Source organism: Anser anser, assembly GCF_964211835.1.
Source record: "Anser anser genome assembly, chromosome: 3".
Lineage (NCBI taxonomy): Eukaryota > Metazoa > Chordata > Aves > Anseriformes > Anatidae > Anser > Anser anser.
Genome location: NC_139722.1, coordinates 31,674,094 through 31,700,095, shown reverse-complemented (window position 1 = coordinate 31,700,095; position 26,002 = coordinate 31,674,094). Strand labels below are relative to the sequence as shown.

The following is a 26,002-nucleotide window of genomic DNA, read 5'->3' as shown; positions in this document are numbered from 1 at the left end:
AATTGAGATGTATGAACTAGATTGTACACCCCATGAACTGCTGTATCAAGAAAACTAATGAATTCTGAACTTCAGTAAGGACTGACATTCTCAAAACTGCTTTGCAAGGAAATCTCTCACCAGCTTACTTCAGTGAATGCATAACTATTTAATTTTGTATTGTCTTATTACTCATTTGCTATTACAGTGCACCTCACTGGAAGCAAGGTTCGAACATTTTATCAGAGCAACAAGACCCTCACAAAAGGGACCCAAAACACCTTAGGACCTCTCATCAAGATATTACAGAGAAAGAGGAAAACCAAAGTACACAGGAACAGTAATTCTGTTTTATTTCTACAACAGAAAAAGACACTCAAAAAGGACTCAAAAGTATACTGTTAAAGAACTATCCATCACTGAAAGAACAAAACACCACAAAATAAAAGGCTTGAAGAAAGTTATTTGTTGGATCGTAACAGTTTGCTGTTAAAAATGCAATAGACAACGTAAGTTGTACTTACAGAATCTAGGAATAGATTTCAACAGATAAAATAAAGCATTTAGCTCTGTATCAAAAAGTTTTCTACTGTGAAAGACATTTTAACGTGTGTAAGGTTTCCTACATTTCTCTCATATAGCTCTCAAGTAAGAAAAGTGACAGAATTCTTGGTGAAACTGTTTACTTACATTGAAGGTATTTGCTGCATTTTTATCATAATACTTCTTCTTTTCATACTTGTCCCTGATGAAAAATTCCACGGCTCTGGAAACAGCTAGTTTAAGGAAAATATGCATTCAGATAAATAGCAACAGTAAGTTAAACAGCTGACAGATTATTCAAGTTAAAGAACTGCAGATTTTGTTCCAACCCATTTTGTCATTTTAAAACAACAGAAGAGAAACCACTCTGGACAGAACAATTGCTATTGTATTGTCCAAAAAGAGCTGTTTTTTACTGCAGAAAATTAGTCATTTTCACCTCTTAATGAAATATCAAAAAGATATACTAGAAGTAACCCAGCATTCTACAGTTATGGTATTTGCACTTGGTATTTATAAGCTGCAGAACCATAGCATTGCAAATACTTGCAAAGGTACTCACAGTAAATACATTAAATAATTAAAGTATCATTTATCATCGTAACTTGGAAAAAACACTTTCTCTTCAGAAAAACAGGTGAGAAATATGCACCGTTTTTTGATTTGCACAAATTATAGCATGCGTCAAAAGCTGATCATAAAAAGTCCTCTGGGATCAGCAAGTCCTCTATAAGAATATTCCACTACAACAAACATCTCTGTGGAAGGGAAAGGAAACTAAAGCAATAATGATAAGAAGGTATTGAACCACAGGTGGAAATAACAGCAAGTATACTAGCATGGAAGACCAGAACAGACAACTTGATAGCTCAAATACAGGAAGAACAATAGTTATTTTCTTCAAGTATTATCTCAGCTTAATAAAGCACCTCATCCAAAGCAGAGTGAGTACTTGAATTTTAGCAAAGCCAACTCTCTGGTGTCTCTGGTGTCTATAGAATAAACTTTAGATCTTAACTAATCTGTTTGGCAATATGATTATCCATTCAGAAATCAAAATTTCAACTGTGAAAGCTCAGGTTCATTGCATCTTTAATTCCCATACCATTTTTTCCTCAATCAAGGGGAACTACCTTAGTTCCCTGTACTATCTCTTAAGATTAGCGCTGAGCTCAGAGCACTCCGTTGCTTCCTTCTGCACACCAAGTTTTATCTTCAACAATAATATTTAGTTTCAAATCGCATACAAGTGTCACCTAAACACTTGCCTCATAAAAAAGCTGCAAAAAGAAAACATTATTTTCTTACTCTTTTCAAATGTATCTACATTCTTAAGGTTATATTGAGCTCTTTAAAATTTTAGTACCAAGCTATACATATGTTGTTCTTTATACATACCAAACAATCAGAAGTTTTTAGATTTCGGAAGGTTTAATTTTTCGGGATAATATTACACTGGGGTATTAAGTTGTGCATTTTGAAAGATACCTCTTTATTCAAGGTAACCCACATTAATGTATGCCAAGTTTTGAACGATGTCTACCCTTACGTCAGTAACCCTCTGTGTCCTTGTTAGCAGAATAATTTAATGCAACCTCAACAGACGCCAAAACTGTTTTAAGAGACAAGTAAAACAAAGGGGGGAAAAATTAATCTACTCTAAGAACAAAACCACTTTCAAACAGTAAACTGATGTCCAGATCAAGAAGACCTTCAGTTAGCTTCCAGGCCAGAGGACCCCCGTCAGGTACAAGACAAAATGAAAATGCTTAGAAAGGTCAGTCTTGTGATCAAGCAGAAGTGATGGCGGACCTTTATCAGGAGATTTTGGGCAGATTCCAACCCTGCAAGCTTCTCCATTTCTCCATTCAACTACCCAGAAAGTAGAAGAATGCACATTATAGCGCTACAAGAAATTAAACACTAAGATGGAATAATATATACAAAAGCGATCACTGTAAGGCAAAGGGTTTTCACAACTCATCCAAAAGTTGCTTCAGAATATTAAGAATATTCACAACCAGAATACTTTCGAGACCATAATGATTTTGTACTGATACAAAAGGTCAAAAAGATGGCAAAAAAGTTCATATCACAGCAGTTATTACCAATGTCAAGCAGCTAAGTAGCTGCCAAAATTGAGGGAGAAGAGAATTAAAATAGAAAACACTGTCATCCTCTTTTCTAGCACTGTATTTTTAATAAAGAGGACATATGCAATTAAAGAAACTCAGTTTACCAAGTCAACCACCTAGAAACTGACAAAAGACTATATAATTATCTCAAGGTATACAGTGTCAAGAAAATGATTGTTTTGAAAGTTTAAAGTAAGCCCGATGAGACAGAAGTGTTGATTACCTCTGTTGTCTGAGATGTACTGTGCAACAGAGCTAATGCAACTTTTGGTCTTAACTGACTACAAAGGTTCAAGCAAAGCTTTATTAGTTCTCCTGCAACAGCACCAGGAAATTCAAATGCAGTATGTACAAAATATTTGTCTTTAAGGTCAACTTTTGCTTGAGTTTTAATCTAAGTATTACACCTGGGATACTACAGTACTATGTGCTTCCTTTCTTTTTTTTCTTAAACCTATGTACATTTAATGCAAAAGCTACTGGAACGTCAAGAAACACATCCTTTTTTTTTTTCCCCAAGTGCTCATTAAAATGAAGAGTGTTACCCTTCAAAAAATCTTTGGCACATTACATATCAAGCATAGCATCTAATAAACAGAAGAACCAAGATCACTTTTGGATACAGAAGAAGAAGATTCGGATCCAATTACAGCTAAGTCAGTTTATCAGCCTCTATAGCCTGTGTCAGACTGTGAGAGCTGGGAAAAGATTCAGCTCACTTAACAGTAAGTGTTTAGTATCTCATTACAGTTAAGAGTTCCAATAAGATCAGGTGAAGCAAATCCTACCTGTGGAGTACCATCACTAAATCAGAGGCTAATACAAACCTAGGTTAATGCTATTATAAATTATCCAAAGGATTCAGTACATTTGAGAAAGCTAATTTTTGAGTAGAGCCGTTCCATCAATGGCAGACCATTTTTCCTCCAACCCTCCCCTTCCAGGTACCTGGTGATAAACGCTCACCAACACAAATGGCAGCTGTCAGGATGTTTGGTTTACTCAGATATTCCCATACTTATCATCTATGCTCACATAGTTCATAGACTGCACACACTTCAACTTCAGAAAACTAAACTATACTTAATCTAGAGGAAGAAATCTGTACTTCACTTTGCGTAAGATCCAATGACTTATTTTTCTCTACTGTTCAGCTCATTATTTCCTGTTCAAATGCTCCTAACTTCAGCTGGCAGTTAGTTCAAGATAGAGACAGAATCAAGAGCTCTCTGGTATCACTCTAACTTCTTACATATATGGAATTTATGAAGTCACTTCTTTTGACAGTAAAAATAAATGGGGCTTGCCAAATCTCATTACAAAGTAGATTTGCTATAACTGAAGTAATTTAAACCTTTTCTGAACCGTCCCCAACTTCCACTGCTACTTCTTACACAACGGTATCAACGAAACAACGAGATGCCAACCACAGAATTTTCTTGAAATAGTCCTAACATCTAAATAGCATTTGAAGTCATTTCAATGTGAAAACTAAAGCAAAAAGGATACTGATCTGTTTGAGGTCTTCTAAAGTTCTCTGGTAGGTTAGCTTCGTAGAGTAGTCTTGCTTTAGTATTTCCCATTTCCTGCATGCACTAAGGAAAAGTGATAGAAAACAGTTAGTTCTTGACCATTTGTACTTCAAATCATGACAGTGAGAATGCTAAAGGTGTGCTCAAATGACACTGGAGGTTTTAAAGAACTCAGATGTCCCAAATTTATAACACTTAACAAGCTTCGGCTTCTCAAACTCATTCAGCATAATAAAGATTCATATGAACATGAGTATTTCTGATCCCTTGTTCTAGTAATTCAAATTGTGTACCAAGATTATAAATAAAAAAGGTTTAAATAATATATTAGGTATTTGTGAATAGACTGTAGCTGACTACAGTCTGTTCAGTCCTAAGGAATGAAACCTAAAAAATCACGTGTAATACCTATAAAGTCTCTTTACAATGAATCAGAAGAGCTAGAGAGTACATTCAATATTTTATTTATATGGAAACACATTTGAAAGATTCGAGGAAAAAGGAAAGTAGAATAAATACTCTTAAATACAACTCCTTAAAACTACAGGCATCTTTTTTGATTATGTAGCTTTTCTGTTCACGTAGGGGTATTAAGTTACCTTGCTAGACAGTTAAAGTTGCCCTTAAACATTTGAAAATCACAGTAGCTCTCCTATCTCTCTACTTTGACTGTAAAACATTCATGATAAACTCAATCATTTGAAAAGGATTCCTTGAATTCCTTCCGATTTGAAAACATTTTAATATTCTACCTGTATTTGTTCTGGTGTCCACTGGTCCAGGTTGACAGATTTGACCCTTGATATATGGACCCCAAGATTTCGATGTATTCCAGCACATCTGATGCAAATAAAAACACCGGTGTTCCAGGAAGCCCATCTTGGACCTAAAGGGAACAGGGAAACACATTAGCTATTTTCAAAATTCCATATACTGCAAAGATCTTCTTTGGCACAACTCTGTTCCAGACAACAGGAATAAATAAGTCTGAATAAAGGCTGACAGCTCTTTCTCGAAGATATCTACATCTAGTTACTGCTACTAATGTCCATCATTTGCAATTTTATTTATGACTTTCTACTTTTAACTGATATCACATAACATTTCAATTAGCTACAAAGCACACTCCAAACAAACTTTAAGAAGTTGGCTTACCAGCAGCAACAAGATTTTGCTTACATTCTGAATAACACTTATGGCTACGCATGAGATCCAAGTATCAGCAAAAATCAGAAGTTGCCCCTTTCTCTCCAATTCAAAGCCACCTAAGACACGCATCTGTACCAAGCTTCAAATTAAATGCAGAGCGATCTTATATGAATGCACCAAATCCTTTAATACCCCACATATGCAACAGTAGCATGCAAGTTTTTAGAGAATGATTATACAGAGATACTATACAGAGATTTAAAATGCCAAATAATCAAAATACCCAAGACAAAATACGATAGAAAATGAAATATATTCAGCCCCCTTGATGCCTGAACTACTTAATGAGCTGCCATTCACAGCCCAATGAATTTTCCCGTAGAATCAAGATGATTTATGAACTTTATCACTGTTAATGCGGCTGAGAAACATGTTGACACAGACCTAGGACATGCTGACCTGAAATCTCGCAGACACTTGGGATATTTGGGACTGTAGTAACTTCAAGTCAAATGCTCTTTAATGTTCTCTCTAATGTTTTTATAAATGATCTGCATGCAGGACTCAAACACATACCAAGTAGGTTCACAGATGATACTAAACTGGGAGGAGCTGTTGACTCTCTTGAGGGTGGAGACGCCTTGCAGAGAGATCTTGAGACAAATTAGAGGGCTGGGCAATCATCAAGCACCTGAAGTTTAATGAGAGCAAGTGCCGGATTCTGCACCTGGACGAGAGGCTGGAGAGCAGCCCTGCAGAAAGGGATCTGGGGGTTCTGGTCAACAGCAAGCTGAATGTGAGTCAGCAGCGTGCCCTGGAAGCCAAAAGAGCCAACCATGTCCTGGAGTGATTCCATGACTCTTACTTGTTTTATTCCAGCTCTCAACACCGCCAGTATGAAAGGCAGTGTTTTAAACTCCATCTAGTTCTGAACTCTAAAGAATTGAAGTGATTAAATAATTAACAACCAGAAGCAAAGACGACACACATTGAAGAGCTGGAGCTTGTTTTGAGCAATCACTTTCCCCTTCTGTAGGACAGATGTACACCCAGACCATTAACATAACTGCAGCAGTTAGCATTACAACACTAACATACTGTTAGTACATACACAGGTCCCCTGGCTTTACTGCAAGAGGCGTTCCTCTTACTAGCTACGGCAGGAGTAGCCACTCTGCTTTTAATTTGTCTTGCTCATGACCTCAACAAGCCAGACCCCTGATGTCCAGCGCTTGACCTTTAAGACCAAAACGATTAAGGTGACTGGCAGTTTTACAAAGAAGTGCTACGATGATAAAATTAGATTTCAGGGGTCAGGAGATCTAACAATTACTCACCGAAACTAACCCTGCACAAACTACACTTCTACAGAAATACTCACCAGGTAAGAACTAACAGTCAAACTATTTGCAATATACACCTGAAAAGAACTCAAAAGCTAGCAGCCTCCTGACCTGCCATTCCCCCCCATAAAATGCTCCACACACGAAGCACCCTGTTCAATCAGTCTGTACAGATCCAGAGTGCAGGAAGACCCCACTAGCAATGTACACTACCACAAGTTTTAGTGCTCCAGGATGTGCAGGCTGCTTGCATCAAGATATTAATCAAATTTCAGCTGCAGTTACGCACCAGACGAAACTTATTCTAAATACTCCATTAGCCACTCCGCTGTGGCTAACGTACCTTAGCTTGTGCAGTTGCTTAATGTAGCCATGATGGTTTAAAAACAACTATGGCAAGGTCTTGTGCACCCAACAGCTCGTCCAATTTTGCCCCCAAACTAGAATGCACAACCCTGGGTTACACAGAGGAAAGCCCGTTTTGACCAGGTCACTACAAGGACAGGAGATAATCATCTGTAGTATCTATGTGCTGTCCCTATTTTTATCCTATAGGGTGCTTACACAGCCATTTTTCTTTCATTTTTCTTTTTTAAAACATTATACAACTCTGGCTGGGCGCTGCTCTTTAGGTCACCTATCTAGTTTCCTATTCCTCAGATTTTTCTCAGCTACAGTCCCCATATACATCAACAAGACAAGACTGGGATTAGGGTTCAACATGACCAAAATCTGTTTTAACAAATGAGGAGGGAGATTGCTAACTTGGTAGTTTAATAGCTTAGCTTAGAATTGTTAACAAACAGTACGATCATAATATATAACAGCTATTATTCTCCTGGAGAGGAACGGTTTTGTGTTTTCCCAGAAGCTCAAAGTTCATTAACTTTTACTTATTTCTGAATAACTCAGGGAAATAAAACTTAACTGAGCAACAGAGTAACAAACTAAGCAGTGGAATAACACTAATAAACCTGAGGCCAGATAAAATGCTACATGTAACCCCTGAATTTATTTCAGACTAATGACAGTGCGCAATATTAAATACTTCAAATAAAAAGTAATTAATACAAATCAATTATGCCACAGTAAGCAGTAGGCAAGAGAAGTTATAAAATAATTTGTCTGTATGGGCACCAAAACACTTGTTGTACTCACAATAGGACAGTCTGAACAAAAAGAACCACACCGGGCAAAAGCAAAGTGGCAGCAACCGATGCTCAGGAGTATGTACTTTATGCCATTGAGCTTTTCTCAACTTCGCCAGAAAGCTGGCAGCCTGCAAACCTTTCCATGTCAGAAATGTTCAAGGGTAAATTGGATTGATTCAACAAACAATTTACAAGTTTAGAAAAATAAGCTAGCTTATCTGCTGTACATATTCTGCTACTGACATAAGAAAACAGACATTTGGCTTCAACAATGGAGACTGAACATTAAAGTTGATGACGGTTAATTAATGTTATTTAAAACACCTTCACATGGCAGTAACAAAGCTACCTGTCAAGAACTGCCATGATATAGTGCAACTCCAACTGGCCAATGTTAGTAGGAAATGTTGTCTGGTGTAAGTTTTAATACAATACTTAATTTTATTCTTTTGAAAGCCATTTAATACAAGCTTCTTACTAGAATGGCTGGGCTGAACTTCAGCAACTTTCTATGCTGCTATCAAGGTACCATTTCTGACACCAAATCCACTTCAACTTCTTCTGTCATTTAAGATACAGTTAACTGCTTAAAAATATTTTGAGCCTCTTTAATCACTGGCTAAAGATAATGCAGGTAGAAAAGCCACAAGACTTGTAGTGCAATGTGTTTATGGTGGCCCACTCCAGCAGGCCATGAAGCCTCTCAAACACTATCTGGGTACACCCAGGAAAACACTGCACTAATCCAAAGGCAGATTGCTGCTTCAAAGATGAAAACTATTTGTTTCATTTAAACTTTCCTCTTCTACGTTGTCTACTGATTAGACTTAAGTTTACTTTTCAGTTCTTACTAGGTAGTTAGGTAAGGCCAGCTGCTACATGCTATTTTCTAGAAAACATATCTAGACAAGCGTAGTGGGGTTACGTGACAAGGTTTTGGTAGCAGGGGGCCATAGGGGTGGCTTCTGTGAGAAGGATCTAGAAGCTGCCCCATGTTTGGTAAGGGCCCCACTGCTGACCAGAGCTGAGCCAGTAAGTGATGTTCTTTTGTGCCTCTGTGAGAGCATATTTAAGACAGGGGAAGAAAAACGCTGTGCCACACAGCAGCTGGGAGAGTGAGAGGAGTGAGGAACAGCCTTGCAGGCGCCAAGGTCAGTGAAGAAGGAGGGGGAGAGGTGCTCCAAGCACCAGAGCAGAAGTCCCCTGCGGCCTGGGGTGAGGACCCTGGTGAAGCAGGCTGGCCCCCTGCAGCCCATGGAGTACCACGGTGGAGCAGGGTTCCACGCTGCAGCCCGTGGAGGAGACCACGGTGGAGCAGGTGGACCTGCACCGACGGAGGCTGCGGCCTGTGGAAGACCCCTGCCGGAGCAAATTCTGGGCTGGACTTGCAGCCTGTGGAGAGGAGACCACGCAGGAGCAGGTGACCTGGCAGGAGCTGCTGCCCGTGGGGGATCCAGGTTGGAGCAGTTTGCTCCTGAGGGATGGACCCCATGGTACGGACCCATATCTGGAGCAGTTCTTGAAGAGCTGCTGCCTGTGGGCAGCCCATGCCGGATCAGTTCAGCAAGGGCTGCATCCCATGGGAGGGACCCCACAGCACAGGGGACGAGAGTGACCGAGAAGGAGCGGTGGAGAAGAAGCGCTACAGACCGACCATAACCCCCATTCCCCCCGTTCCCCTGCGCCGCTCGGGGGGAGGAGGTGGAAGAGGGTGGATGGGGGGGAAGGTGCTTTTGGTTTCTTTCCTTTGTTTCTCACTTCTCTAGCTTGTTAGTAGTAAGTAATAAATCTTACTATCTCCCTACGCTGAGTCTGTTTTGCCCGTCATGATAATTACTGTGCGATCTCCTCATCCTTATCTCAACCCCTGAGCCCTTTCCCATCGTATTTTCTCCCTGTTCCTCTTTGAGGAGGGGGAGTGAGAGAGCGGTTGTGGTGGAGCTCGGCTGCCCACTCGAGTAAAACCAGCACAACAAGATTTTGAATGTACTAGGTTATTCTTATGAACATTTTGAAATCTCTGTTAGGATGGTCTGACATTAACAAGTAACCATTACAATAACCAGTACCGAATACAACCACACATGGTTTATCGTGCGTGTTTAGTTGTATTTGTAGCTGCAATTCAGTTACCTTCTGAAGAAGCAGAAAGGTGATAAAACTTCAATTTAAAATTTAAACAGCTAGAATAGGCAAGCTTTGTAAAACCCAAGCAGAAACTTGTATTTGAGTTGTTACACATTCACATAAATTAATTTGGATTCCTAGATGTTAACGGAAAAAAAGCAAGTGATGTTTCCCACAGGGCTGGCTCTGGCCAGGCCAGCTAGCGTTCCCTGACAGCAGCCCGTACGGCTGTGCCCTGTGCCACATCCTGCACTGCGCCACTGCACTCAGTAGGAAAAGCCCCAGGAGAAGAGGAGGAAGAGGGGACATAAGTGGTTATGGGGTCTGTCTTCCCATACAACCGCTAGATGTGCTGAGGCCCTGCCTTCCAGGCCAGACACCTGCCTGCTGATGGGAGGCAAGGAATGAACTCCTCAGTTTCCCTTGTGCACAGGGCTTTTTCCTTTTCTTACTCAGCTGTCACTATGTCGACCCTCAGGTCTGTTTGCCCTCCTGTTTTCTCCCCAACCCACAGGAGAGGGGAGCGAGAGCCCAGGTGTGTGTTTGGTTGCTCACCGGGATCAGCCATGGCCACTGCCGGATTCACCTGCATCCAGGAATCATCTGTCAAGTTTGCATTGGAAACTAGAATTTAACCAGATGCACAAACACACCACTGACTGTGACATATTTCGAGTATTTAAGCAGTGTTTTATTAGAGACCATCTACACTTTTAGAATGAAAGAAGTATAGCCACAGGGCTCAACATTTCCCGACATGTCTCAAGTTTTCCTGCTAGAAATTGCCAGGTAACTTGTGAATTTCAGAGACAAACTGACAGGAGCTTTTTTTCCCCCTCTTACAGAGAAATTCCATGCCCCTACAGTTATTGTGCAGAACTTCTCCCTGCTTGCAAAAATATCTACAGCTACCAAAAAAATGACAATATTTCAACATCAGAATTCAGCTGTTTTAAACCTAACCAATAAAGAGCCTGAAAGTCACTGACAATTTTAAACACAAATCTTCACATAAGTTGATTTTCATCCAATTTTTAAGCTGCTGAAGTTATCTGTCTTCACATGACACATATTCTAAAATGATTTCAAAGTATGAATTTTATGAAAAATAGGCATCATTTTCATGTATTTTCTGTTGAACCAGATGCTTTCTCTGAACAGATTTCAAAAATCTTCCCACTTTTCCCTTTTCAGGGTATGACTTCTGCTGATATATTTCTCCTCCATATTATTTAAACTGGTCTAGCTCCTCGCACATGTTTAATGTGCCCCTTACAGCCCTTTCCTCCCCAGCCCCACAGTTCGTTTTGGGCAAAGCGTTCTAGTTGGTTGTATTAGAAAGCTGATCAAAGAGGCAGCAATAAACATCCCCAGCCCTGCTGACGCACCCTGCTCGTGTACATACAGCTTACACAAACAGCCTGGTGAGTACAGCTGATCCAGGTCTTCGGGCAAGAAAAACAAGAGCAATGACAATGCTGAGGCCAGTATAGCGCATTACAAAAGGTACCGTGGGCTGAGGTACATCAGTTCCTGCAAGTCCGAAGTTTAAGTTTTATTCCGGACTGCTGGAATTACGTGTTGCATTAGTGGGTGCACGTGCCTACCTCGTGCAAAACAGCCTACAGGCTATCAGCTAAGGCTAGGGCAGGAGCACATGTACTTCCCACATGGACATATTAAAAAAATAATAATTCTAGAAGGAAGGAAGCCAAACACTACAGGTAACAGAGCACTAACTCCTATGCATCTCAAAATAGTCCATCGTAAACTTCTCTGGGCCAACATCAGCCACGTCTTCTGCCAGACTCCAGCTCCGTGGCTCTTCCCTTCACTCCAATGTCGCTGACTGTGCCCCGAGCAGCAAGCAAAGTTACTGCAGTACGCTGCTCTTCCTCCAAACAGAACAGCTGGCTGACAGATTTTATTTGTCAAATAACTGGCTCCATCTTGTGGAACAGCGAATTAACTGCAAGAAGATTTACACATCTCCTAATGGTTACCAGCCAGTTCCTAAAGAGTCACTTCTTCTGCCAAAGATTTACCAAAGCCTGGGTGGCTGCATCAGCATAAGCATGCTCGTGCAGTGCTCTCTCCACGACTTCCCCACACAATTTGGGCTGTGTAAGTGCTCTGCTAATCAAGACTTAAATGAAGTTATCAATGAACATTTCCAGAAACATCTCATTTCTCCAAGGTGAGATTCAGATAAGAATTGTGAACAGAAAACAAGTGTTCTTATGTATCAGATATATAGGGGGAAAAAAAGACAAATATGTAAGCAGCAGTTGTATTTTGTGTGATTCAACAAGCAGCACCACTAACACAAGAGTCCCACCTCCACTGGCCACACACGGAAGAAGAAAAGTACGAGGCAGAACCATAGAGACTCCTATCAGTTCCTCCCCTCAAGGCAATACACTTGAGACAGGGATTAAATCATGACGAGACTAAAATGCTCAAAAGCAGTATTAGTACTGTCACACATGTTCAGTATTATCCTGCTGTTTCAGAGACTTTCTTACCAGCCTCACTGGAAGCTGCTCAGTTCTCCTGAAAGAAGAAGAACCCCATCCACCATCTCCTACCATGTAGGATTCAGACTCCCCCACACACAACACAAAACACACACACAAAAAACACCCCAGAAACAAAAAATAATGTAACTACAATCTTAATCATATCTATTCAATCAGTTAAGTCTTCAAATCGGGAAGAAGAAGCCAGGAAGAAATACATCAGATTTTGTGAATTAAAGAACAGATCTCAGAAAGAGCAAAAATCTTGAGGATCTTACACAAAGACCTTTACACAAAGGAAACTGTGCAAGAACCACAACACATGAATCTTTACTCTTGAATAAAGCGTTCTTCAAGGACCTTGAACCTTTAGTCTTTACAAACTGAAGATACGGGACTATTTACCTACCACTTGCTGCACTGAGTTAGTTCCTGATTAAAAGGAACAAACAGCCTGAAGCAGTCTTGTGTCACAGTAAGCTCATTCTTGTCTTTCCCCACAGAAAGCTCATTCTTTTCCTGTGCAGCAGAGGCTTCCCTGCTTTACCTCCATACTCAAAGGCTAAGAAAATCATGCGAGTGCACTCCTCATGTTCTTTTCAGATGTGAAAGCATGCAGCAAAAAGCTCTTTTATACTGAAAAAAAAGGTGACAGGAGTCTGTAGCTTAAACAGATCTGCAGAATCACAGAATAGGTTGGGAAGGACCTTAATGATCACCTTGTTCCAAGTCATTATTAGAAATCTCTTCCATATGGCTTAGTAATAAGCCTGTATTTTGACAGTTGTGACAAACATGACCCAAAAGGTCACTGAACATCCCAAGTCACAAGTAGGAATCAGGACCAAAGGCAGATTTACAAAGGTTTCATTGAAGTTCGGTCCTGATCATGAGACTCTTCCTCCATTAGGAAAAGGAAAGGTCACATTACAATTTCCAGCAGGTTATATACAATTAGCAACAACCAACCATGCAAACAGATCTCATGGTATTATCACACCAGTTACCTTCTCTCATCCACATGCAAAGCGGAGCTGCTTCTGCCATGGGACAGGTTCAGGTCTGATGGTGGCTCCAGTCCTTACTTTATGCCTCCCTTAGACCTTGCTATTCTCAAAGCAGGCTTTTGGGTGGTTTTGACACATAGTCAAGACCAGAAGGTGAGAACAAACTTAAAGTTTGCTACATCAAAAAAAAAAAAGCATTGGAAAAGTTCAAACAAGACAGCTGTTTTAGTAGTTTTAAGTACAATTAAACTCAACGGCATGAAGTTTTGCTGAAGACAAGCAATTCAAGCAATTACGCTGCTCCAGAGCCCAGCTCAATAACCGCTGAGAATCGGGCAGTTCAAGACTTCTTGCAGGAACGGTGCAAAGACGAGACTTGGATGCATTGCTTGGTTATTGCTAGCCAAAATCTGGTAAGTGGAGTAGAATTTCAAGGACAGGATGCCCCCAAGTTTGTCTCTTCCATCTGGACAACCATTTTTCACCAAAGTCATCAACAACAACACACCTAAGCTCAGTCTTATTCCTAACTGTAGAAGCCACGCATTGGCTATCTGAACAAGACTCTCCCCCTGTGCTCCACCTCTGCAACTCAGAGGGAAATCCTTATCAGCCAGTTTTAATTAGTCCTTCAGCTCGCTAATGCTTGCTTCCACAGCATCAGTAAGTGTTAAGTGTTTTAAAAGACAGCATCCCTATTCCAACAAGTGTATAAAGCCTGAACTAGAATGGTACCACAGTGACATGAAAATTCTTCCACCTCTGTTTAAGGCACAAAATAAAATATACCTAATTCACCTGATTTATCTGATAACCACATACAGCTTCATTGGAAAAAAAAATAAATCAAAGCTATAACTACTTTAACTCTGGAGTACACTCAAGTCATACAACATTTCAAACATCAAACCACTTATCTGGGAAACTTCTTAGGAATATGAGCAATGTGCAGTATGCAGATCAGGACTGGCTACTTACAGCTGTTGAGGATACACAGGAAAAGTCAGTTTATTCTTTCACAAACAGCATTTTACTCATGCCAAATTGCTACTAGCTAAGAAATTTTGTAAGGTGACAAGAGATGGAATCAAAGTATTTTGGCCTTACTGACAGCCAGCTACTAAGAGTTTGAATTTGATTGAATGAGACTCTGAGATGTTTGCTTTTCCAAAATAAATAATAATAATAATAACAATAATGTCACCAAACATTAGGGAATGATATGATGCAAATGCTAAGTTGTTTAACAAATAAAAACACAGTATTTCCAAGTTCATCGTGAAGTTATACACATACATATATCCCATACATAGTTGGCCAGTCTTCATGGAATAGTAAGAGAAAAGAGATCAAGAATGGCTTTTGGGAGGTGTGTTCCCAAAATATCACCAAGATTTCCTATTCATCTTACAAATAGGATGACGATGTTTAAATAAAACACATTCCTCATTGAAATACTTGGTTACTGAGCACACACATGCACAGCGTGTGCAGAGCACACGGACACTGGCCCTGTATTCCTCTCAGCCTCGCAGGACAGGAGCACGCCGCAGCATCCCCTTTGGAAAGGCAAAAAGCAAACCCTTCGGTATGGCAAGTGTCAGCGGTGCCAACCTAGCCACATTCAATACGCCTGCAATTTCAGAAATCAAATTTCAATTCGGTTGAGGAGTAGTGCTCTGATTTTACTCGGCCTGTTTGCTTGAAAAAAGCACTGTTCATGTCAGAGTTCAAGCTGCAAGAAAGAAGCATGCAAGCAGTCATTTCCTCTTAACAGCATCTGGTATTTTCTAAGACGACACAGTCATGGAGCATATTACATACTGGTAAGAGGCTTCTGGAGGTGGTCTTGACTGCAATTTTTCCCTCGTCAGCAAGGAACTGCTGAAAGGCTTATTGTTTTTAAAGTGAACAATTTATATTCCTTTTATATGCAGAAATGAAAGAAAATTTAGGGAACAGTAAGGTCTTACAAAAATGTTTTTATAAGTTGATAGCTAAGAATTCGGAGTACCACTGATAAGAGGAAACATACACGTATGTAAATCTGTGCTACTCTGGTGGGATATAGCAGGTGCCCCAGTGTAGCTAGACACAAGACCAAGGTTGTAGAAGCATCTGCTGCAAAGCCTTCAGCCAGCAGTTAAGTTCTTTAAACCATGACAAAAACACAGAAATGAGATTTGCTTACAGGACAGATTTATGATACAGCCTATTTGCCATAAAACAAGAAAGAAAAATTACCTTTACCTACCAGACTATCAATCTAGTAATCACATTAACTTCCTCTACCATTTTTACTCAAACGCAGCTGAAGAAGAGACAGCTCAAGCAGACACTCCCCAAACTCCACAGCCTCTGCGCAGCCCTCACTACCAGGAGCTGCTCTCCCTCATACACCCTGCATTACGAAGCAGGCAAACACACCGCCGTCACCTCTCCCACGTGAACCTACGTTTGAAAAAGATGCAGAGAAAAAACAAGAGACCCAGGTCTGCAGACAAGAAGCAGAGCACCAAATCCGAGTCTCTGGACTGCAGAAACAGACCGAAAGCATCTGTGAAGACTGCCCAGTCTCTTGCACCGGTCTTGGCTGGGATGGCGTTGTCTTCATAGCAGAGCCTGTGCTGCTGTGTTTTGGGTTTGTGACCAAAACAGTGCTGATAACACATCACTATTTTAGCTGTTGCAGGGCAGTGCTTGCACACAGCCAAGGACTCTCCTGGTCCTGGTGCTGCCCTGCCCACAAGGACACTGGGGGTGCCCCAGGAGCTGGGAGGGGACACAGCCAGGGCAAGGGGCCCAGGCTGCCCAAAGGCACAGCCCATATCATACAACATTGTGCTCAGCTGGGGGAAGAAAGAAAAAGGTTGAGGCTGCTGGTGGTTATGGTGCTTGCCTTCCCAAGTAACCATCGTACACGATGAGCCCTGCTTTCCTAGAAATGGCTGAACACGTGCCTGCCTGGGGAAGCAGTGAACCAATTCCTTATTTTGCTTTAACTGCACGCACAGCTTTCCCTTTACCCATTACCTACCTCAACCCACAAGTTTTCTCCCGTTAACCCTTCTGGTTCTCCCCCCCATCCCCTGAGGGGCACTGAGCAAAGGGCTGTGCAGTGCTCAGCTGGGGGACTAACCCACACCATCCGTGCTCACGCCAGGGGGTTACTCACCGCCCTTCCTCCCACACCTACCGCCTCCCCTCGCTTCCTCTGCAGGGGAAATATGTCACACCACGTAGGTGGTGATGCTGCACCAGTGACTCTTCTTACCTACTGAGAGCGTATCTGGCCACCCCACAACACTGACGTGTGTCAGATCGGGCACAGGAACAGCCTACTACGAGCATAAGTGTAACCCCATTCTTGGATGATGCCCAAGTTTGACTGTAGCAACGCTGGGGGGATCTTATTAACAGGGATCTCATCAATGTGTGTAAGTACCTGAGGTGTGGGAGACAGAGGGATTTGGCCAACCTCTTTTCAGTGGTTTGTGGGGACAGGACAAGGGGCAATGGCCACAAGATAGAGCACAGGAAGTTCTGCACCAACATGCGAAAGAACTTCTTCACGGTGAGGGTGACGGAGCACTGGCACAGGCTGCCCAGGGAGGTTGTGGAGTCTCCTTCCCTGGAGATATTCAAAGCCCGTCTGGACGCCTACCTGGGCAGCCTGCTCTGGCAGGGGGGTTGGACCCAATGATCTCTTGAGGTCCCTGCCAACCCCTACAATTCTGTGATTCTGTAATGTTACTAACCTTCACAGCAGCACTCGCTCTGGACTTCAGGGTACGAACTTAAGTGAAAGATCATGGGAAAGAAGAGGTCAAAGAGGGCAGACAGAATCGGAAGGTATCACACCACACAAGGCTGAAATGAGCTTCACGTTTTCCCTAAAAGTTTTTTGCTTCCTAAAACTATGGCACATCTGAGATGACACTAGATTAATTATAATTTATTTGAATATAGTTAAATGTTCCTGCATGACAGACAATTGTCAACACACAGGTATCATGCACCATGAGATCAGCCACACGCAACTGGAAGGAAGAGCAATTTCCTTCTAAGCAGTGTTCCTCACACGTGCTCTAACTAGATTTGTGTTTCACAAGAAAAAAACAAAACTGCTCAATTTTTTCTAAAGCTTTCCCGCCCCCCCCCAACATGGTTACTACTTCCTAGAGTAGTAAGATGAGTAGTTGCGGCTGGAAAATACTTGTTGCAAAATATCCGTTTCTTCAGAAGCCAGGAAGAAAAACTGAATAATCCACCAAAGTAATCAGTTGCATTTATTTTCACATACACAATTTAAAAAGTGTTTAGAGTGGAATCAAGGGTGCTCGAGAAGTATCAGCTCTCAAAACATATTCCCAAAACTTAAAAGGATCCTCCAGCACGCAATCTTGAGCCTGGATTTCTTCTGTTGTATTCTTAAGTCTTACTTAAAACCAAACGCATGACAATCTTTTTGCTAATAAAGCACATTTTTTGGAGTAATTTTTCTTTAAGAACAGCAACTCCACGGAAATTACAGTGAGCCAGACAAGGGGCGTTCAGCATCACTCTGAGGCCCTTTGCTATGAGTGCAGAACACCCAGGAAGATTGCTTAATAAAGGATTGTGAAGCCTGAAGCTTAGTAAAGGACTGTGATTTCCTGAAACACCAAAGCAGCCCTCAGCAGTTCAGTGCACCGAGAACTGGAAATAGCCATGTAGGTATCACTTGGTAATAGGACCAAAGTCCGCGTGTTGGTGGTGTCTCCAGTTTAACCAGTCCCTAGGAAGGGAGCTCACACGCCCACGTGCATTTCTGCTAAAGATCTAAAGAGTCAATGTTAAATATGGCATTTGCTATGTTTGAAGAAACGGATGTTTTTGCTTTTATCTACAGGTAACAGGCAACAGAACAAATACCCCATAGGTATATACCCTATTAGAGAAGTCAAATGTTTTACAGAAAAGCACTGGGTTTTATTCACATACTGGTTGTTTCTAGAAATTGTCATGGATGACAAACAAACCCAAATGACTTGAACACACAGTACAAAGAGCTTATTTGAAATCTATTACTCAAACCCAGCTGCTACTCACTAACACACCCTGACTACCTGCAAGCTCTGCTGCGTTCAGGAATAGCAGGTTACACGCAATAAATCACTTCCACCTCCTTTTGCAGAAATTCCTACAGTACTACAGCCTGTAACCCTACTAAGGAAGCCCTATGCCATGAAAGGCAGTGAAAGCATAAGAAAGCACAGGAAGCCCTATGCCTCCTTTAAATCTACCCTCCTTTAGTTTAGATATTTGGAATAAATTCTTTTCTATGAGGGCGGTGAGGCACTGGCACAGGCTGCCCAGAGAAGCTGTGGATGCCCCATCCCTGGAGGTGTTCAAGGCCAGGCTGGATGGGGCTTTGGGCAACCTGGTCTGGTGGGAGGTGTCCCTGCCCATGGCAGGGGGGTGGAATTAGATGGTTTTACAGTCCCCTCCAACCCAAACCGTTCTGTGATTCTATGAAGCTTTATCCGTTTTCACTTAAGTACTTGACCAAAATCACCTAACAGATTTCTGTTCCCGGCTGCTTACCAAAGAGCTAGCATACAAGAAGAGCACGGCAACCAGCAGCCAAACACGGATACCAAATTCCCTTCCCCACCCATGCCAGGAGCGCAGCTCCTAATCAGCGTATCCATTTTCTGCCACGGAAACCAGAGCCAGGCGCAGCTTCAAGGAACAGAGCCACTTTTTCCCCAAATCACAGCTGCAAAGTTAGTTGCTTGGCAACCCTGCCCTGAGCAGCAGGCAGCCCTGCTCTGACAAGCACCGAGCTGTGCTGCTGCTGCGCCCGCTCCCCCCGCCACGTGCCAGAGCAGCCCGCAGGATGTCAGCGCCTTCCCTCGGGACAGGCAGAGCAGCTGAAGGTCTAGGTTAACGGAGATGGTCGGCGAGCTGACCTGGGCAGTTTTTCACATCTCTCATAGAAGTAAATCGCCGCATCTGTCAGCTACAGGACGAGTGCTCTCCACGCCCGGTACAGGAGCGGAGCACTGGGATGCTCTCCGTGCTGCCAAGCTCTTCCTCCACCTCAGACGGTGGCCCCACAACACAGCAGCACCCGGCTTCTCCAGTGACAGGGACACAGATCAACTCTAGGGCGTTTGGGGTACAGTGGGAACAGAGCAGGAACTCAGCACCTCTTGCAAACACCATTACACCAAGCAGGAACTCCTTGACATCCGCATACATGTTTACTGCCTACTGGAAAGCAATCAGAGATCGATGCAGGACTGGAGGATAAGCAAGGGTTAGTTCCATATCCTACAGTCAACCACTGCAAACACAAACATGAAACAGACAACAAGCTTCAATTTGAATTGATAACTTTTCACAAAGAAGATGAAGCAGCTTTAAGTCATGTGAAGTCGTTCAGGAAGAGCAGCCCTGCTCAAGCTCCCAGCAGATGTTAATCAGGTAAGAGGCCAAATGGGGAGAACAGGAATGCTGTAATAGTTTCTCTCTTGCCCCTGGTCTGCCAGAGGATATAATTTTTAGTCACAATCCAGAGAACCAACCAGGAGTTTTAAGATCCATGGAGATTTCTGAAACAAGAAATTTCTTGAAGGCAGTTCTACACATAAAGACCAAGGTGAAGAAGGCAAGGGATGCCTCAGCCTTTTCCTCATCCCTCATCACCAGGTCCCCTGCCCCATTCAGCAGTAGGTCCACATTTTCTCCAGCCCTCTCTTTGCTGCTGATGTATCTGTAAAGTCCCTTCTTCCTGTCCTTTACCAGACTGTCCTTGCCGGATTCAACTCCAAGTGGGCTTTTGCTTTCCCACCTAACCCCATCCCTGCATGCTTAGGCAGTGCCTCTGTTTTTACAGTGCATCACCTGTCCCTGCTTCCACCTCTTACGTGCTTCCTTTTTATGTCTGAGCTTTGCCAGGAGCAGCTTGCTCATTTTTGCAGGCTCCCTGCTGCTTTTGCTTGATTTCCTGCTCACTGGGATGTGCCCCCCTATAGCATAAAGATGTGACCCTTGAGGGGAGGTAACCAGCTCTCCTAGACCTCTTTCCTCTCTAGAAAGTATCATCGTGGTTCGAGTCCTCCACAAGCACCACGGCCCGTGAATGTTAGCCCTCAAGCTGTCTGAGAAAGGCCTCATTCCTGCTTTTGCCTGACCAGGTGGCCAGGAGCAGACACCCACACCAGCACCCCTGCTGGTCTGCCCTCTAGCCCTGACCCGTAAGCTCTTAAGCTCATCACCTACCTCTAGGCAAAGCCGCATGCAGGCCCGTGCTCTGACAGAAGAGGACTATTACTGCCCAGGGCTACTGCGCCTGAATCCTGTGCCGGATTCCAGCAGTTACAGACCCAACAGGGATACTCCAAGAACCTCAACGTGAGAATAAGATCTCACTGAACATTACCTGCTTGTAAGGCAAACTCATTAAGTCTTAGGGAATTTACTTGAGGCCTCCAGAGAGGACAAAACTAAGCACCTAAGCCAGTAGTGCAGAGCTGAATCATGCTCAAATGAACCTGAGTGAGCCAGTGAGGGAAGATGCAACACCTGAGCTAAGTTAACCTCTGACTACCCCTGAGTAATAGCTGCTAATTGACTCTATTAAATCCCCTTAGGAAATCCGGATTAAGGAGGGAGCCACCCCTCCAGGAAAGGTCCCTCCCTAAAAGTCTACTTATCACATACATGTGTCTAATTGCTTCCTCTGTTCTGCTGACAAGGACTGCTTCGGGCTGCATCAACGCTGCTTTGCTGTTCATTCGGACCAAGGAGGGAAGACTTCACAGGACAGGAACAGCCTCAGCTCCAGGAGAGGAGATCTAGGAACAGAGCGAAGATTAACATCTGGCCTCAACAGCATCCTGCAGCGGCACCTTTCTCATGCCACTGAGGAGTGACACAGCCACGGGTGAGGCATTGTTAGGAGGGAGACGCCAGTAGCTCCTGGCCAGAAGCGCTAGGCCATCCCGCACTCAAAGGCCAGAAGACGTCTCACCAACACCACCGATCCCTGCTCCGGGAACTGCCCCACCGTTATGGTCCGCACAAAGGCAACAGCTCAGATTGCAGAGGCCTTACTCCTGAGCACAGGGCTGCAAACCGTGGTAAGGATTACTGCAACTGTATGAGAAGAATATCAACTACACAAGTCCTGCACGTATTTTTAAAAGTCAAAGAAAGATTTAAGTTGTGAGGGATCCCCAAAGGTCAACCCACCCAGTCTCCCGTCAAAACAAGGCCAACTTCAATGCTACATCATGCCACCTCGGGTCTCACCCTATCGAGCTCTGCCAAGTGCCGAAGAATGGAGAATCCACACAAATACCACAGTAAGGGCTTGGGTAAAATGCCTCCAGGCAGCACACAGAACTTCAAAAGCAGGAGTATGCATTTACAAACAAGCCTGTTCTATTACAAGTTAAACAGATTTCCTGTGGCTTGTGTCAGAGTATTCTTCTGTACTGCGAGAGTCAGGAGATAGAAACAAACCCCTCCCTATAGGGTATAAAGACCACCACTGGAGTCACCCAGCACCACAACAACCCCACGGCCCCGTTCCACCTGCTTACAGGTTGTGAGCCAAAGCCACTGCATTCTCCCAGCTGGAAAGAGAAGCGTCTCCTCCAGAGCTCTTGTCTCACCCCAGGCAGTTAACTTTCCAGCTCTCGCTCTTAAAGTTTCAGCCTCATGCAACCAGTCCCAGCAAGAGGTAAAAGGGCGCAGAACAAAAACCGAGGGCTGGCACAGCTTTTAGCAGCAGAGGATCCGGAAAAAAACCCTGCAGACACAGTGGCAAGAGAGCATGGAGTTTCTGGTCCCTTAAGGTCTTCCAGGGTGTGATGTTCTGCAAAGAGGTGAGAAAAAAATAATAATGTAACCAGATGAACCCTAGGATTTCTAGTGACACGGCTCCTTCCTATTATTAGAGGTCAAGACCCACCCTGAATCAAAGCTTGCCTTCATTATTCCTTGTGGAAGGACAGGGACTGTAGAAGCCTTCGGCTGTTATCTGTCTATTCATATTCTGGTCTGTTAAGCTCCTGTTTTCATTGTCAGCCTGGTCTCACAGCAGCAAGAGCAACCTTACAACAGAATCAAAGGATACCAGCAACTTCTTGATCCAGGCAACCTAAATTCACATGGGATACAGGTATGTTTGCTGGGACAAGGTACCACAGTGCAATCACAAGCTGCTTGGTTTCTGCTAAGTGGCTGACCTTCAGTATCGGGCTAAAAGCTACACCTGAGCTGTCAGTTGTGGACTTCACCTCTGATATAAGCTAACTCTGCTCCATTTGCCCTCACGTCCTACTTCAGCAGTTTCTCCACCTTTGGAGGCAGGAGAAAGCCTTGACCCTAGGAGGCAGAGCAGCCAAAGCCTTGCGCTAGATCAAGCTAACAGTGTTGACGAGCCGACCCAAAAGCACGCTGACACTGGCAGCCAGAGGCAAAAGCTCAAGCGCTGCTGCCGTGGGCTGGAAGAGTTAGCCATATGCTTTAGGGTAATGCCTAAGGAGAAGTACTCTATGAAAGTATACAAGCAAGATTAAGATGCTGAGACCCCTAGTCACTGAAACAAGCAAAGAGCAGAAGTAGCTTCAAAGACATTGAGGCTTAGACGCGTTTAAGTTGGTCTCCCAGACATGGAAGACATCAAACACAAGAATCAATTGTCTACAAAAAAAACAAGGAGTCTGAACAGCTAAGCACAGCAGGAATTTGTTTTGACTGCTGGTTTGTCCATTTCAGTTTAAACTTTTTTTTTTGAGGTAGGCAGGTTATTAGGCAAATTAAAGTTAGGTTTACTTAAAGCCAAGTTTGTAGAAATTGGCTTTGACTACACGAATTTTGGCACTGTGATTTTTCTTGTTCAGTCTCTCCCCACATTCCCTAAAAGCCCATACTTGTTATTCTTCAGACAGAAAAGATCAAGTCGTCAGTCATAGACAAATATCCACGAATTGTACAGCACAACTAAAATTTACTGAAAAACGTTTAATACTGGAATTGTATCCGGTTTAACAAGCAGTGTCAGTGTGTCCTTTTATGCCAGAGCTCTGGTAAAGGATCGCTTATCCAGACTTCATACCTCATCACAGTAGAAGCGAGTAAACATTACAAAAAACAACAAAACACCTGACACAGAAATTTATTCCCCTCTTCTGATGGTCCAAAATATCTAAAATTGTCTATATAAGATCTGCAAGCTTCCAATTACATTCCTGTAACTGCTCCAGTTTAAAAAAAAAAAAAATCTAATGGGGCTGACAAGTGAAGGTAATTGTCTTCTTGACAGACACGTGAATGCACCAGCAGAGTTCACAAGTCGACACCTTTGTGTTAAAGCCAACACCCAAACGCAAGGCGTGACAAGCAGACAAGATGCTGGAGTATGTTCACACTGGTTTCAAACGCATGCCTCGCATCTGAGCATTGTTAGGAACAGCCAGCAGAGTCTTACTAGCACAAGGTCTCCTGCCTCCAGCTTACTTGGCAGGTCTTCTTGCTCAGCTGGCCGTTCCTTCGATAGCAGTGAACACCTTGACCCTTTCTAACACAGTACATCTCCTTGGGGGCTTTGTCACACTCTTCAGATCCCAAGTACTCGATTCACTGTTGTTTAATGTCAGTGCCCATGTAATATCCGCTGCCAAGCGGTACCACGAGCCTGGCAGACTCCTAGCACGTTATAACTCGGTACTAAATAGATAGAAAGAGCAAACCCTGACAGTCAAAGGGGGACTGAAGTTGATGTTTTCTGACTGTGCTTCCATTTGAGAGATCCCTAAGAGCTGTTATTGCTTAGGAGACTCAAACATCAGCACAAATAGCAAAAATCCATTTAGACTCCCTATACAGTGGGAAAAAACAACACAAAACACAGGTGCTTCAAGGTAGCTTTCAGCACAGTCTGCTTGACAGATCTGTAGCTATTTCTCTCTCCCACAGCTTTCCAGTTCCTGCCAGCTCTACCTACCTACACACAGAAAAGGACTATGAAGAGCTGCACCATACAATGATACACTAGAGGGAATTTCAGTTGCTTGTCTCTTTCAGAAACTCAGGCTCACTGAAGTTACCGCCTACATGCCTTAGTATTTCCTCCAAATATTAGGAGTAGGTAGTATAACATCAGGAAGACATCTACTGCCATATGCGGACAGCTGTTCAGACAGGGACACCAAGAACAGTCAGCACACAGACAAGAACAGCGCTGTCAGAAGTCAGCCCGGTCTCCTCACTCTTCCAAAAACCTCAGTGGCTGCAAAGACAGCTCCAGAGCCTTTGATTTTGAGGCTTCTTCCCCACAGAGATGGCATCGAGCCTTCCTGTGCAGCTGTGAGCGTGACAGTGACTGCAGCCCGGCCCTACTGCAGGTAGTTCCCAACACGTGCCAGCAGTGGCAGTCAGGTTCCTAGCAGCTCTTTCAACAGTTAAAAGGCAAATATAGAATAAAAAACGCTTCCGCAAACCGTACCCAGCGTCAGCAATCCTAGTTATTGCTTCGTGCCCACTCTGGCAGATGCATCCTCAGCTGTATTCTCCACCTTCTGAAGGATTTGCAGAACAAAGCAGGAAGGAGGTATAATCCCTGCCTAACTCATCCACATACCTCACGCGTTAAGAAGTAGGCCAGAAAGCCATGGATGGATTTCTTCTTGATACACAATCACTATTAATAATGGCATTATTATTTTGAGAAAGACGTATGTATCTTTAAAAAAAAAAAAAAGATCCTCTTAGAGGAAAGGTGCATGCTCAACACTTCCTTGTGAGCAATGCAGAAGGTCCTCGCAGAGCAAGGAGCCAGCTCAGGGATTTAGGAGGGGATCAGGACAACAGCAAGTTCCAGAGATCCCCTTTTTGATGCGAGATGTAAAAGCCAGCAGAGAAGCCTTAATGGTAGATGTGGTCAAAGCAATGTGCAATAAAAATGCAAGTGGGACCACGTTAAGTTTGTAAGTATCCTGTAGACCCTAACAAGACTTCAGAGGGTATCTAGCTGCTGAAGAATTCCCAGGGCCTCAAAGAATAGTAGCTAATACAGACGTGCAGGTGCGGTACACGAGGTTTTAACATCCCCTAGATGCAGCCATCTGAGCAGAAGCCCAGGGTAAACGGAACACCTGAGGCTTAAGGTCCAAGGGAAGACTGCAGCGTCTCCGGTGAGAGGAAGGAATCTGTGATGACAGCCACTGCGTCTCAGTTCAGAGCTCACTGAATCTGGGCCGATGGTAGGCATCTGCAGGACCATACCAGACAGAAAGGTTTTAAAATATTGGCAGAGGAAGAACCAAGATGCAAGTGCAACTCCCTTAAGCATGAATAAACTGAACTCGGGGAATCCTAGCCAACAGAAAGGAGGATGACAGACAAGGAAGCAAAGCTCGCACAAAAGAGAAAAGTAACAGAAGCTGAAGTGGACAATAGCTCCGTGAAAAAAAGAATCAGTAACACCACCAAAAGGAAACAAAAGCTCTTAACTAGAGCT

At 43.2% G+C, this 26,002-nt stretch overlaps 1 protein-coding gene across 2 annotated transcripts in view; it reads right to left on the bottom strand.

Moving 5' to 3' along the window:
* The window catches only part of SMAP1 (small ArfGAP 1), a 91,388-nt gene that overhangs the window by 63,143 nt on the left and 2,243 nt on the right, over positions 1 to 26,002 (bottom strand). For both annotated transcript variants that reach the window (XM_083832493.1, XM_083832494.1), the window contains exons 2-4: positions 4,942 to 5,075; positions 4,167 to 4,252; positions 670 to 745 (exon numbers count right to left, since the gene is read on the bottom strand). In XM_083832493.1, the coding sequence (XP_083688619.1) occupies positions 670 to 745; positions 4,167 to 4,252; positions 4,942 to 5,075 (296 nt within the window). The remainder of the gene's footprint in view (positions 1 to 669; positions 746 to 4,166; positions 4,253 to 4,941; positions 5,076 to 26,002) is intronic.